The sequence below is a fragment of the Corylus avellana genome, chromosome 1, assembly GCF_965113065.1.
Source record: "Corylus avellana chromosome 1, dhCorAvel1.hap1.2, whole genome shotgun sequence".
NCBI classification, from domain to species: Eukaryota; Viridiplantae; Streptophyta; class Magnoliopsida; order Fagales; family Betulaceae; genus Corylus; species Corylus avellana.
The window spans coordinates 46769245-46783930 of NC_142490.1; the positions used below are offsets into that span (position 1 = coordinate 46769245).

At 39.3% G+C, this 14686-nt stretch overlaps 1 protein-coding gene and 1 pseudogene across 1 annotated transcript; one reads left to right on the top strand and one right to left on the bottom strand.

Moving 5' to 3' along the window:
- Positions 1–2486: 2486 nt before the first annotated feature.
- LOC132170153 (uncharacterized) lies at positions 2487–8370 on the bottom strand. Its single transcript, XM_088515900.1, has 6 exons — positions 8295–8370; positions 5417–5793; positions 4325–5131; positions 3894–4181; positions 3465–3713; positions 2487–3005 (listed from the first exon to the last, which is right to left on the bottom strand). Exons 1-6 carry the CDS (start codon positions 8368–8370, stop codon positions 2487–2489), a joined length of 2316 nt encoding a protein of 771 aa, XP_088372026.1.
- A 1377-nt stretch (positions 8371–9747) lies between these two features.
- LOC148589956 (stemmadenine O-acetyltransferase pseudogene) lies at positions 9748–11034 on the top strand (annotated as a pseudogene).
- Positions 11035–14686: the final 3652 nt, after the last annotated feature.

Genomic DNA, 14686 nt, shown 5'->3' on the forward strand with positions numbered 1-14686 from the left:
AAATATATAAAGCAATAAAGAGGCAGACACAGATATTTTGGTTACGAAGAGGAAACCTTTTAGAAATCGATCTAAAAGTAAAACCTCTCAGGGGCAGCCAAACCCAGGAAATCACTATCAAAAGATTATCCAGAGATTACAGACACTAGGAACACTTACAACCCTTTGCAAAACCTTGGCTCTGTAAGATCGACAAGCCTACAACTCGTCTCCTTGCTCACAATCTTCTTCAACGTGATTCTCATTTACCGGACCCTTCCGATAGACTTCTAACCGTAGATTTATCAAAGGAATAACTAAAACTCTAAGAGATTTAATTTAACGCTCACCACATATTATCTCTCTTAGCATAGCCTCCGACGAACTCTCTGGGGGCGAAAATTCGTACCTCTCTCTTCTATAATGATATATATATATCCCCGACAAAACCCTATACCTAACCCACTTAAAATCATGTTTTTGGGCCTGAAACTTACGGGGGGGTCCGGACATGTTAATGGGCTGTCCGGACACGGCTTTGCGGAGCAAAATTTTAGTTTCTGGAATTGCGGTCCGGACCTGGGGAATTGCGGTCCGGACCCGGCCTGTCCAGTCTTGATCAACAGCTCCGATCGATGGGCGTTTGTGGTCCGATTGAGCTGAAATTTTGCAGGGACGTTCATAACACATGAATCTACATTATGAACGGTCAAGATTGGATTCTGAGCATTCTATATCAGTGTTTGAGTCCGTGAACAGTAGCTTCTGCATTTTGGAACTGAATTAAGCCAACATAAGAACTAACACTTTGGCTTCATTTCGGAGATCTTTGTAGGTATTTGCAAATAAGCCTTCAGCAGTCTGCTTCTCATTGTTCCGATGATCAATAAAATGGGCTTTTGTGACTGCCTTCACGCGCTGCACACGAAAGTACATACATAACAACCATGGACGGAGCCAACTTTTAATTTGGGGAGAAAACAAGGGCCAATTTTTTTTTTGGGAGGGACCAATTAGCAAAAAATACCTTAAATTATTTATTTTCTTTTACCTTAATTTTTTTTTCTTGTAATTTGGGGGTGACCAGGGCCACTCCCAGTCCCCTCCTAAATCCATCCCTAATAACAACCATGTTAATAATTTTCCCAAAGAGGATAAGGATTGTAGATTCTAAAATTATGTGAATTTAAGTTCCTCTTTGTAATTGAACAACTTGAAAAATGTTAAAAATATGGCATGCTACCAAAAAAAAAAAAAAATTTGAGTATATTTTCATCAATTTTGTGTTTTATATTGTAGAAAAGCTTTGAGTGAAAAGCTGTTTTTGGTTTTATGAATGAAGAAAAAATATGCTTTTTAGGAGGAACATTATCGTAATATATGCTAGTTAACAGATGCAAATGGAGTTGCTAAAAAAATAAAGTGCAAGCACCTCAAACCAAATCAGCTCGTCTTGCAATTCAAATGCAGGGCCACGTAACTTCTCAGGTACATAATCCTCTCTTTTTATTCCAACCATATGCAGAATAGTGTTCCCTTTGTTGTCAATCCTTCGTATCATCCACCTCATTACTACTTCCATGTTCGACACAAGTTCGAAAACCTCCAACTGGCGGTACTTGATAGCCACATGCAATATAGTCCGCTCTTCGTTATCTATGTGCTCCACTGCCTGAGGGTATATTTTCAGTATTTCTTTGACGATTTCTACGCATGCCTGACTTTGTTGCTAGAAACAATGGCATACTTCCTTCCATTTTCACCTGTTTAAGAGAATTAGAAGAGGACAGCTCTTCTCCACTACCTTCTTTCTCAGTAGACGGAAAATCATCAGAACTACTAGGACCGTATTTGTGTGGCTTCGTCTTACTCAGGTCAATTGCAGAACTAGTCTGCTCCCATGAGGTATCTTTTTTCACTAAGAACTTGGCAAGCTCCAAAGCTGATTCAATATTGTCACTACAATTCATTTTGACTTCTGAAGACTAAAAGTCAGTAGTTGTTGATACATTGCACAAACAAAATTTGCAACTACACATTTCACTTTGTCATGATTTTATTTTATTGTATTTAATATTATACATGATATCAAATCATTTAAAAAAATTTAAATGACATGTCAAAGTATTTATTTGTCAAAATAAAATGATTAATTTTTTTTTTCCTTTTAAAAATACAAGCTAGGTATATGTTATGAGAAGATGAAGCAAAAGAAAAGGGAAACATGCACTAGTAATATTCAAGTAGCTAGGTAGACTTGATCATGCATACCAGAACTCGAAATTCTGTTGAGGAGTCCGCGTCTGCGCACAGCTTCAAAAGATGAAGGGTTGCATGAGAGAAGCTGAAGTGCGGTCATACCATCTTCGTCTCTTTCATCAATTATATGTCCGAATTGTTTAGCTATTTCCAGAGCCAAACCTATTTAGGCATTTTTTTTTTTTTTAATAAAAATCATACACAAATTGAAACGAACAAATGAAAAATTCACATAAATAGAAATAGGACTAACTGAAGTGGTGAGCAAGGATGGCGATGTGAAGAATAGTGGTCTTGTCATTCCTCTGAATAAATGGTTGCTGGCTGGCTTCATCATCTCTCGATATTTTATCTGCCAGAAAGTTGAAGATGTCAGTCTTGCCATAGCGGGCTGCCCGAAAGAGTGCGGTTTCTCCAAGTTTGTTGGTCTTGCTCAACAACTCTGGGTCTTTCTCCAACATCTTCTTCGCTATCTCGACCGAGTTGTCTTGGTCGAGAGTAGCTGCCTCGTGAAGCATAGTGTTGCCAGTATTGTTTGGGCAGGTGATTTTGTGGAGAAGGTGGTGAGGCAAGGCATCGAGAAGACTGAGTACCAGGTTACCTTGTTTGGCGTAAGTGGCCTTGTGGAGCACTGTGTCGTTGTGTATGGTTAGTATGTGCAGTGAATGGTCATCAATACCTTCACAGAGTCGTATCAGCTTGTCAGCCTCTTCGTTCAGCAGAGCTCTGTACAGCTCTCCGTTTAATTCATGATCTTTAGCGACATCCTTGGAAGCCGTGATGATCAGTTGAAGCGTTAAAAGAGAATGAAAGTAAAGAGATTGATATATTGGATTCAATCGGCTAGCTAGCTAGGAATTTATGCTCACAAAAGAAGAAGAAAAAAGGCTAAGAATCTATTCTTTTGGAAAACAGAAAAGATTCATGATATAGATAATTGGGCCAAACTTCATATATTTATTTCCCAATATATAGTCCTCTCTAGAGTGTTAAAGAACAACGATTTTTTAAAAAAAAGTTAGACAAGAATTTTCACTTTAAGAACATTAGAGATTGGTGATTGCCGAACGCATGCACTTCAAAAGTATATCATAAGCACGTGGAACATGCTAAGACGAAACGATTATTATTTTTTTTTCTTAAATTTTGCGTTGTACAATACTTTGCACCAATCATTTTATTTTATCTTTTGACAACTTTATGCTTGTTTCAACTGGGGTATTCACAGAGTTGCAGTTACCCATCTTGAATTTCTCTAAAATCTCCCCCATGTACTTCTTTTGGGATATGAAAATTCCATCATGTTGTTGCTTCACTTCAACACCAAGGAAGTAGGACATCAACCCGTTGTCTGTCATCTCAAACTCCTTAAACATTGATTGCTTGAATTCCTTGAACATTTCACCACTTTTTCCTGTATATAACAGATCATCAACATATAGGCAAATGATTAGAAATTCACCACGATGGTTTTTCTTCATATAAACAGCATGCTCATATGGACATTTAGTGAAGCCATTATGATGAAGTTAATTATCAATGCATGCGTTCCAAGCTCTTGGTGCCTGCTTTAAGCCATATAACGCCTTCTTAAGGCGGTACACCTTGCTTTCTTCTCCTTCCATTATAAAGCCTTCCAATTGTTATACGTACACCTCTTCTTCAAGGATGCCATTGAGAAAGGCTGACTTGACATCAAGTTGGTATATCTTCCAATTGTGATGAGCGGCAAGTGCGATCAACAATCTCACTGTGTCAAGTCTCGCAACTGGTGCAAAGACCTCTTCATAGTCGATGCCATACTTTTGTTTGTAGCCTTTAGCTACAAGTCTTGCCTTATATCGAGAAACTTCACCTTCTGCAGTGCGTTTGATCTTGTACACCCACTTGACACCAATAGCCTTATGGTTTGATGGGAGTGTTGTCAACTCCCAAGTATCATTCTTTTGAATACAATAAAGGCAGCTGATTTTTCTTTAAGAAAATAAACCCAAAGTTTTCTGCTAAAGTTATCAATGAAGGTAATAAAGTATCTATTATCTCCTAAGGACATGGGCTCTATTGGTCCACATATGTCGGTATGAACCAGTTGCAATGGTGATGTTGCTCTCCAAGATTTGCTACTGGAAAAAGGAAGTCGTGCCCACTTGCCAAGTATACATCCTTCACAAACGTTGCTTGGTGGCTTGATCACTGGTAACCCATGCACCATGCCAAATGAAGATAATAGCTTTAGGCCCCTGAAATGTAGATGGCCAAAGCGAAGATGCCACTTCCATGACTCACTTTCCTTGAGTCCATAGAAGCACTTCTCAAACTTTGTGTTAAGATGTAACAGGAACATGCGATTCTTGGTCATTGGAACACGAGCCACAATTCCTCCACGTGTATCTCTCAAAATGAGAGAGTAGTTCTCCATATGTATGGTGTACCCCTTCTCGAGCAACTGCCCAATGCTAAGAATATTGCTTTTCATATTAGGCACATCATAAACATCAGAAATGTACCCTTTCTTACCATCATTTTGATAGATTTTTATCTTCCCTTTGCCTTCAATTAAGAGTTTGGTGGAGTCTCCCAAGTTTACTTTTCCACGAACTCCTTCTGTGAGTTCTACGAACAGATCTTTCTTCCCACACATATGATTGCTTGCGCCAGAATCGAGGTACCAGACCTCATCTTGTGAATCTGAATCATCATGAGCGAGAAGTAAAATAGAATCACTACGAACCTCATTTGTTGCTTCTGCAACATTGGCTTGTTCATCATCTTTATGCCAACAATCCGAGGCATAGTGTCCAAACTTCTTGCAGTTGTAGAATGGATATTCTTGGAGTTTCCACGTCCATATGTGGATCTTCCTCTTCTTCGGTAACCTCCTCGTCCTCGACCTCTGAAGCTTTGAGTCTCATGTTGACTTTGACGTGGTTGTTGGAAAATACCACGCCCCCGGCCTCAACCACGACCACTGTAGGAGCTGAATTTGCCTTGATCATTTAGAGTCAGTTTTGACTCTAGTGCTTGTTCTAATACGCTAGAACTAGCATTCTTCTGCATCCTTCGCTCATGTACTTGTAATGAACTCAACAACTCCTCAATTGTTAGCTTCTCCAAGTCCTTAGACTCTTCGATAGCTAAAAACTACATGTTCAAATTTAGAGGAAAGGGATCGAAGTACCTTTTCGACGACTCGGATGTCATCGACCTTCGCATTGTTTCTTTTCAAACCATTCACGATTACTAGCAATCGTGAGAAATAATCGGACACCGATTCTCCATCCTTCATGTGAAGAGCCTCGAACTCACCCCGTAATGATTGGAGACGGACCTGTTTCACCCGTTCGTCTCCTTTGAAGATGGAAGCTAGAATCTCCCATGCTTGTTTACTTGTCATTGCTTCGGCAACTTTCTCGAAGGTAGACTCGTCCAATGCTTGATAGAGTAAAAACAAGGCCTTTTTATCCTTCTTCCTTTGCTCCTTAAGAGTCTTCTTCTCATCTGCTGTGTATTCAGCTTCCTCCTCCTCAGTGGGTTCTGTAAATCCGTCGGTAATGACTTCCCACAGATATATTAGGTCAATGTTCCAATCACATGATATTTTACTGTTTGTTAATCTAAGGGCACGGTATCTACACCTTAAATTATTGATCTCTCTAAGCAATGAATTAAGTATGGTATCTACTTTAATTCTTTTCTTCCCTAAAGGATTTAGCATTGTATCTACTAAGTTGTTTTCTAGGAAAACATAATTCTATGGAGATCGATAAACACATGAATCCTAGGGCATAGTATCTACTCCTATTTTTCATGTTGATTAAGTCAAGAACCCAAGGTTAAGTTCTTTTGTTACTTTATTAAGCTCAAGATTTGGTCATCTAAATTGACTTAACTAACGGATTCCATTCTCATGTAAATAATGGTGAGACACCATCACAAGGGGTAGGCATAATCAAGTAAAAGACGCTAATATTATACTTAACCAGACATGATTAGGGCTTCAATCTAGCCCTAACAATTGTTTAGTTACACATAATGAAACTAAAACTAAAAAGAAAAGGGAAAGAAGAAACCGAAAAACACTCTTGAAGTACCCTTCAAATTCTCTCTCCAGAAGAAGTGTATTTTCTGAGAGGCCTAAGGGTCTATTTATAGGCTTTCAGAAACATAAAAACCTAGAAAGCCTAATAACATTGTAGGTTTAAGTTCTAATACAACTCGACTTCTTAATTCCCCAAAATAAGTGGAAAAAGGCTTTTGCCGTAGCTGAGCGCCCCCGAGTGTGCTCGATCCTAAGGTAGTGGGCTCGATCGTAATCTGCGCTCTATCCTAGCTTTTCTGCACTCGAGCCTCCTTTTGGTGCGATCAATCCTAACTCTAGATTGCTTCACTTTTAACCCTTTATGCTTCAAACTTCCAAAAACGCTTCATTTTTCTTCAAACACCTAAAAATAGACAAAAACACGACAAAGACACGAAAAAGAAGTAAAACAACACAAAATAACATGACTAAGAACTTAACACACATAAATTAAGGGGCTAAAATGTGTATATTTTAGCTCTCATCATCTTCCTCACACACATGTTTTTACTTTTAAATTTCAAGAGAGACTCACAATAACACGTAATTCCTAAGAGCTAGACATGGACTGGTACTTCAATAGAATCAATACGGTAATAAAATCAATAACTCGCAGTGTCCTTCTATTATTAGATAATTTTTAAATTATTGTTATTTATTTTTGGTTTAAATTTATAGACTAGCGTCATTCCTTCCATTTAGACCGCTTTAGAAATTTAGACAAAAAAACGATGAGTGTGCATTTATGTTGTTGCCAAAATGACATACATGAAAGACACACACAAACATATATATATATACACAAACAATTAGAATATATATATACACAAACAAGTATAAATAGGAATGATATCAGTAGGTCATCAAAAAATCAGTTTCAAATCACTGTGAACTCTTGGTAAGTATTTTTTGCACACATTTTAAATTTGTTTTTCAAAGGTTGGGACCAGAGTATTCCTAATTCCTATAAAATTTCATAAAAAAAATTTCTCTACACACTTTTTTTGTTCAATTGTGGTGACTTTCATTTTATTACACACTTTTTGTTTCTACTGGTTGTCTTTGTACATGCCTCCCTTTGATTCATCTTCTTTTCCAGTTATGTAAGTTATTAAAACAACTCTTTGTAACAAAATGGAAGATGAATTTCTTGAAAATAATTTAGTTGTCTATATTTAAAGAAAAATTATTGAGAACTTCAATTTAGATTTGATGATTTTGTTTCTCTAATAGAACTTAATTGCAGTTTTAAACAATTCTTGTATTTCTGTCTTTTTTGTACTAGTGCCGACTTGTTACATTCCTAATATGAGAAATGCTACATAAAATCTCCAATGCACACTTTTTCACATGGCATTAAAAATTATCATTGGATTCAAAATTTAATAGTGTTCTATTTAAAATCTAGTATGATTTTTAGTGTCATGTGAGGGAGTATGGGAGTATGTGTAGTGTTTCACCGCTAATATATCAATTTTGGAAGATATTTATGAACTTTTATAAATATAATTTTATGTGTTACATATATTGTGTGATAAATTATTTCATTTCTATTTTAAATTGTGTTTATCATATTTTTTAGGGTTAAATACCTTATTCACCCTTGGGGTTTCACAACTTTATTTTTTGACCTTACGATTTTTTTTTTTGATCACAGGAAATCCCTATGATTTGCCTAAAGACCGAGATGGTCATTCTATCCATCTGCCGTTAGTGGACTTAACGGAAATCCATGTCACTGACTTGAGGACCAATTACATTTCGACATGTGTCCTAATTGCCAAATCATCAAATATGACTGGATTATTAATTTGCCACGTAATAATTTTTTTTTTACAATCAAAATATATTTATTTTATTTTATTGTACAGAAACAACAATCTGTCGTGAAAATTATTTCACACAAAAAAACAATCTCAAACCCATTCAACTAGAAATCCCCATCTCTGGTGAAATCCCAAACGCCATCTTCCCCAACCGGCCTCCAGCCACAACCAACTCACGCTCTCCAGCGACGATGCTTTCCGTTTCTCCGGCGACGATGCTTCCCCCATTCTCCATTCAAACCCTAAACCCTCAATCCGACGAACCCACTCTCTGGCCAACACACCGATCTTCCCCAAGCCGAAGAACCCACGATCCGACGAACCCACCGAACCATGCAAACATTGATGAAGCGGCCCGATCTGGTACCCAGAGTCGACAACGTTTTGATGGCATCAAGTCAAATGCAGGTTTCGAAAGGAAATAAAGTTATCCGCAGCTTTGAGAACGTATGTTCTACAAAAAAAAAAAAAATGCCTATTTTACAATTTTTTTTTTTTTTTGTCGTTCTTAATGCGTGATCATAATTCTTCCCTTGAAGCAGCTGTAATGGCACTTATGATTTCTGTCAAGGTATCCAGTCGCTTGTGTCGTTTGATTGAGTCTATTGTTGCTTGTAACAAGTAATGATCTTGAATTGATTGCTGATAATTGACTGTTACTTTATGTTTGTTAGCTTTTCAATTCAAAGAAATTATATGACTGAAACATTAGGAGCTTTCCCGCCCCAAAAAAATAAAAGTCCACTGAAAAAAAAACATTTTTTTAATTAATGGTATATTCTTATATGGTAAAAGGATAATTAATTATCTAATATAGGATAGAGATATCCTATTTTAACTCTGTTATATCAATTTATTTAGCTTATCATATTTGATTTATAAACACGCTAAAGGAACAGAAGCATTTTATATGGTTTGAAGTTCAAATATTGTTCGATTTGTCAATGAGGTAGCTTGGGAGAAATCTATCACACTGATGTAACAAAGATATCGTAGAAAAAACCTCCAGTACCTAATAATCCAACAGACAAGTCAAAGTCAAAGTATGGCACTTCTCTTTTGCTTCAAGTTAATTTGGCAACAATAGTACTCCAAACTGATCAGCGCCAATCATTTAGTCAACCGTACAAAAAAATTGCATCAACAGCTTGCATTTATACAGTTGACTAAATGCAAGCTGTTGATGCAATTTTTTTGTACGGTTGACTAAATGATTGGCGCTGATCAGTTTGGAGTACTATTGTTGCCAAATTAACTTGAAGCAAAAGAGAAGTGCCATACTTTGACTTTGACTTGTCTATATAAATGCAAGCTGTTGATGCAATTTTTTTTTTATATATATATATATATATATAAATGCAAGCTGTTGATGCAATTTTTTGTACGGTTGACTAAATGATGATTGGCGCTCGTAAAAATGAAAGGACCATTAGAGTGACCCTATAATAATAATTTTTTGGCTCCGCCAATCACAATAACATAAATTTATTTCATCCGGAAACTTGAAATAGTTCTCCATCTCGTCTCTATAAAAGCTAGCTGCAAGCTCGATCTTTAGAAAAGCATAAAACATTCGGTGGGTTAGCTTCTGAATAAAAGAGATCTATGGCGATGGTGAATGTTGAAATAATCTCAAAGGAAATGATTAAACCATCATCTCCAACACCCCATCACCTTCGAACCCACAAACGTTCCTTCCCAGACCAACTTGCACCCACCACTTATATTCCTATCATCCTTTTCTATCAACCCAACAATGGCCATGACGACGTTGATCATCATCAACTCCAAAAATCTTGTCGCCTTAAAAAGTCCCTTCAACAAACCCTCGACCGCTTCTACCCTTTGGCTGGAACCCTCAAAGAAGACCACTCCATCGACTGCAACGATGAGGGGGTCCAGTTTTATGAAGCTCGAGTTGCGTGCAACTTATCACAAGTTCTCCAACACTTCAACATGGAAATATTAAACCAGTTTCTGCCATTTGAACGCCATGGAACCCATGAAGTTCTCTTAGCTATCAAATATAATATCTTTGAATGTGGCGGAGTAGCCATTGGTGTGTGTATTTCGCATAGGATCGCAGATGGAGCTTCAGCCACTACATTTCTTGGCGCATGGAGTGCCACATCCCGTGGAGATGAAGATTTCTGTCCAAAATTTGATGCGGCCACGTACTTCCCACCGAAAGATATGTCTTGGAGGAAAGGAGACATGTCGGTCACAAAGGAAAAGATCGCAACAAGAAGATTGGTGTTCGACAAATCAAGCATAGCTGCTCTGAAAGAAAATGCTTCCTCAACGCGCGTTTTGGCGGTTTCAGCGTTCATATGGAAACGTCTGATGGCGATATCCAAATCAAAACCGACACCAGCGAGAGTGCATGTTGCAATTCATGCTGTGAACTTACGCCCGAGGATGGTCCCTCCCATGCCAACGCATTCATTTGGGAATCTTTGCTACTTCGCTGCGGCTGTATTATCACCGCACGATCAGCTTGATGGTGATGATCATGATAGTAATCGTACGCTTGCGATGAAGCTAAGCAATGCAATAAAAGGAATCGACGGTGATTACGTGAAGAAACTACAGAGCGATGCGATTCCGGATTCGCTGACAAAGGAGGTGGAGCTGGCCTCAAGGGGTGACGTGGAGTCGTATAGGTTTACAAGTTGGTGCAGGTTTCCTCTTTATGAAGCTGATTTTGGGTGGGGGGAGCCCACCTGGGGGTGCTGTCCCAGCATGCCTTTCAATAATCTCGCGGTGTTGACGAGTACAAGAGATGGGCATGGAATTGAGGCATTTGTGAACATATTAGAGGAAGACGCTGTCGTTTTCGATAGCGATGAAGAACTCCTTCCGTTTGTTTCTTGGGAAATAGCTGAGCATTGAATGCTGGTGGGGCCAATTATAATTTTCGTTTTCAAGAGCTAGCTCAATCGGCTGGGACCACGCCTAATAAAATAGATGTCACTAGTTTGAATCCTCCTCCCCCCTCTTGTGCGGACATGTCAAAAAAAAAAAAAAAAAAAAAAACTTTATTTAATCAATGCTTTGTTTGTTAACGTTTAATTATCTTGTGAATGTAATCCAATCTCTTCTCTAGTTGTGTATCTCCAAATTTAATTGGAGTTTGCTTGAATAAAAATTAAATATCCTAATTGTGCTTCTCCAAATATAAGTTAATGGTGGACCCCACATACCTAATAGTTAATTGTAAGAGGATATGGGCAATCAACCATTGAATTTGTAGACTTATGTAGATCTCACATAAGTCAATAGTAGACCCCACAAATTTAATGGTTGATTGTAAGAAAATGTAGGTCAAATATGAGGAACTTATTGACTCCTAACATTCCTCTTCTCTAAATATCCCACGTAGCAAGTGCGGGATATCTGGTTTTTTTTTTTTTGGAATTGAATCATATTTTTGGAGTGTTTTTTTTTTTTCAAATAATTTGTTGATGTCTTCTGTTAAATTACCAATTATCTCAAAAGTTTAAGCTGATAGGAAGAGGTAAATTTAATTACTTAATCAATACTTTAACACTCTCCCTCACGTGTGAGCTCAAACTCACGTAGAATATTTAATTTAAATGGGGTGAATTGACGGAGTCAATGTTCGATCTCAAAACCTTTGGCTCTGATACCATGTTAAATTACCAATTATCCCAATAGCTTAAACTGATAGGAAGAGGTAAATTTAATCACTTAGGCTCCGTTTGTTTCGCCGTAAAATGATTTACAGAAAATGTTTTACGTATTTATGGGTGTTTGGAGTGACGTAAAATAATAGTCAGCGAAAAATATTCACTTTGACCAAAAATTCTTCTTTAATTTTGAGAAAATGGTTTACGATTTTCAAAACCGTAAACCATTTTCCAACTTTAAGAATCTCATCCTAGAATTGGCGAACCATGCCAAGACGCGCCCAAGACCCGCTCGGGACTTCACTAGGTCCCGCCCAGGACCTCACTGGGACCTAAACGAGACCCTCCTGGGACATCGCTGGGACCTGCATGAGACCCGCTCGGGACTTGCCCGGAACCCGCATGGGACTTGATAGGGACCTGCTCTGGACTTGACCGGGACCTGCAGGGACTTGATCGGGACCCGCCCAGGACTTGACCGGGACCTGCCCAGGAGCCGCTCGGTACCTTGCCGGGAACCGCCTGGGACCTGAACGGGACCCGCCCGGGACCTAAACGGGACCCACCTGGGACCTTAACAGGACCCGCCCGAGACCTGAATGGGACCCGCCCGGGACCTGAACGGGACCCCCCTGAGACCTGGACGGGACCCGCCCAAGACCCGACCGGGACCCGCCGGGGACCTGCCCGAGACCCACTAGGGACTTGCCGGGACCTAACCGAGACCCGCCCGAGACCTGACCGAGACCCGCCCGGGACTTGCACGAGATTCGCCGACACTTGCCTGGACCCACATGGGACCTGCCCAGGACCTCTCCGGGACCTGACTGGGACTCGTAGGGACTTGATCGAGACCAGCCTGGGACCTGACCAGGACCTGCTTGAGACCCCTCCTGGACCTGATCGGGATGCAACCGGACCTGCCTAGGGCCCGCACTGGACCTGCCCGGCTGCCCGAGACCCTCCCGAAACCTACCCGAGTCTTGACCAGGATCTACCCGGGATTTGACCGGAACCCGCCCAAACATGCCTGGAACCTGCCCAGGACCCAGACTCGCCCGGGAATTGACCGGGACCCCGCCGAAACTTGCTCGGGATCCCCCTCGGAGCTGCTCGGTTGGGTCCGAGTCAGGTCCAGGCGGGTTCTGGCCAGGTCCAGGGCGGGTCTCAGTCAAGTCCCGGTCAAGTTTGGGGCGGGTCCCGAGCAGGTCCGGTCGGGTCCCGGGCAAGTCCTGGTTAAGTCTCGAGGAGGTCCCAGGCAGCTCCTGGTCAAGTCTCGAGCGGGTCCTGGTCAAGTCCCAGACGTGTATTTTTATATTTTATTTTTAAAATTATTATATATTAGTATTTTTATGTTGTGAAAATAAAAAATATTTGTGATTTTCAGTGCGCGCAGCAAACGTCGAAAAATATTTTCATCGTAAAATATTTTCCTGTAAAATGACTTTCCTAAAAATATGTTACGACAGAAAATAATTTACGCCGAAATAAACGGAGCCTTAATCAATACTTTAACACGTTCAACATGGTTAGTCTCTCCAAATCTCTTGTGGACAAAATTTAAGTGTTTTCGATAGGAGTAATACTGTAATACATTGGCGGAGGCAAGAGGGGTCAAAGGGGGGCATAGGTACAAATGCCCCGCAAATGTTCTTATGCCCCTCAACAACTGGTATGCCCTCTAGCGGCTCAACTCTTGAGGGCAAATGCCCCCTTGACTAAACGTTGATGATAATGCAGAAAAACCATTGTAAGGCAAATGCAACCCCTTGCAGCAGTTGCAGAAATGCAGAAAAACAAAACGATGAAGATGATAGGTATGCCACTATGCCGTATGTGCAAGAGAAAGCACAAGGAGACAAAAAGTAAAATAAAATAAAAAAAGGTACAACAAGTGCAACTTACAAAGCACAAGGAGACCAAATTTTTTTTATAAAATTATAAAGTGAAGAAGACAAGGAGCATGCTAACATGCGTGAAAGAGGGAGAGAAAAATGCAGCGTGCAAAAGGAAACCAATAAATCATTTTTTATATTTAATTATTTTTTAATATTTTAATTAAATTTTGTTTATTCATTAAAAAAAAAAATACCCCCCATCAGTCAACATCCTGGCTCTACCATTGGTAATACTAAAAAGAAAACTCTTTTTTTTTTTTTTTTTTTTTGTGTGTCTTCTAAAGATTAATGTGGCTATTGAAATTAACATTAAATTTATGATAAATTACTATTACGTAGGGAATAGTAATTTATGATAAATTACTATAAGTGATAAGCAAGAAACCCTAAACTAATTAAAGTAGGGAATAAACCCTAATATGAAAGATAATAAACTATAGGGAATATAATATATAAAATATTCTAACAAAATGATTCAATTCACTATTTTTTATTAATTTAAACTTTTGAGACAAGTTGGTGAAAGATGTGCGTATACATAGATGGAAGGCAACTATACTTCAAGATAGTCGTCATCTCGGGCCCCATTACTTGCATGCAAAACCAAAGTACTTTTGTGAGCAGCCTTTCGCAGATTGGATTGTGGCTATTTTGAGGCCTCATCAGGAGCTTGCAATTCCCATTCACAAAGTTCGCAAGTTCCAACTTCATGTTGCCATCACCATGGACCATATGTGGTTTTCTAGGAACTAGCTTGTCTACCAAGCTCTTAATCCTTCCCTTATGCAGTCTCTCATTCTGATTGCTTCAACCATAACGGATCATTGTAAAGCTTGGACTGATTCCACTTTGTCCTCCATTTGGTCTCCTCCTCTGCCAGGTACCACCAAGGCAAATTTTAATGTGGCTTTGTCTTCAGATTTTGCAGTGGCTGTCACAGTGGTAAGTGATTCAAATGGTAACATCAATGGAGCCGCTACTAAGAAAATTCTTACT

What these genes read in the sequence shown, in the direction of transcription:
- LOC132170153 (XM_088515900.1), bottom strand. Translation starts at nt 8,370, where the DNA reads ATGGGGGAAGCATCGTCGCCGGAGAAACGGAAAGCATCGTCGCTGGAG. An exon ending in ACATCCGAGTCGTCGAAAAG is followed by an intron (nt 5,132 to 5,416) that starts GTACTTCGATCC and finishes TCAAAGCTTCAG; the next exon opens with AGGTCGAGGACGAGGAGGTT. An exon ending in CAACATCACCATTGCAACTG is followed by an intron (nt 4,182 to 4,324) that starts GTTCATACCGAC and finishes TGTATTCAAAAG; the next exon opens with AATGATACTTGGGAGTTGAC.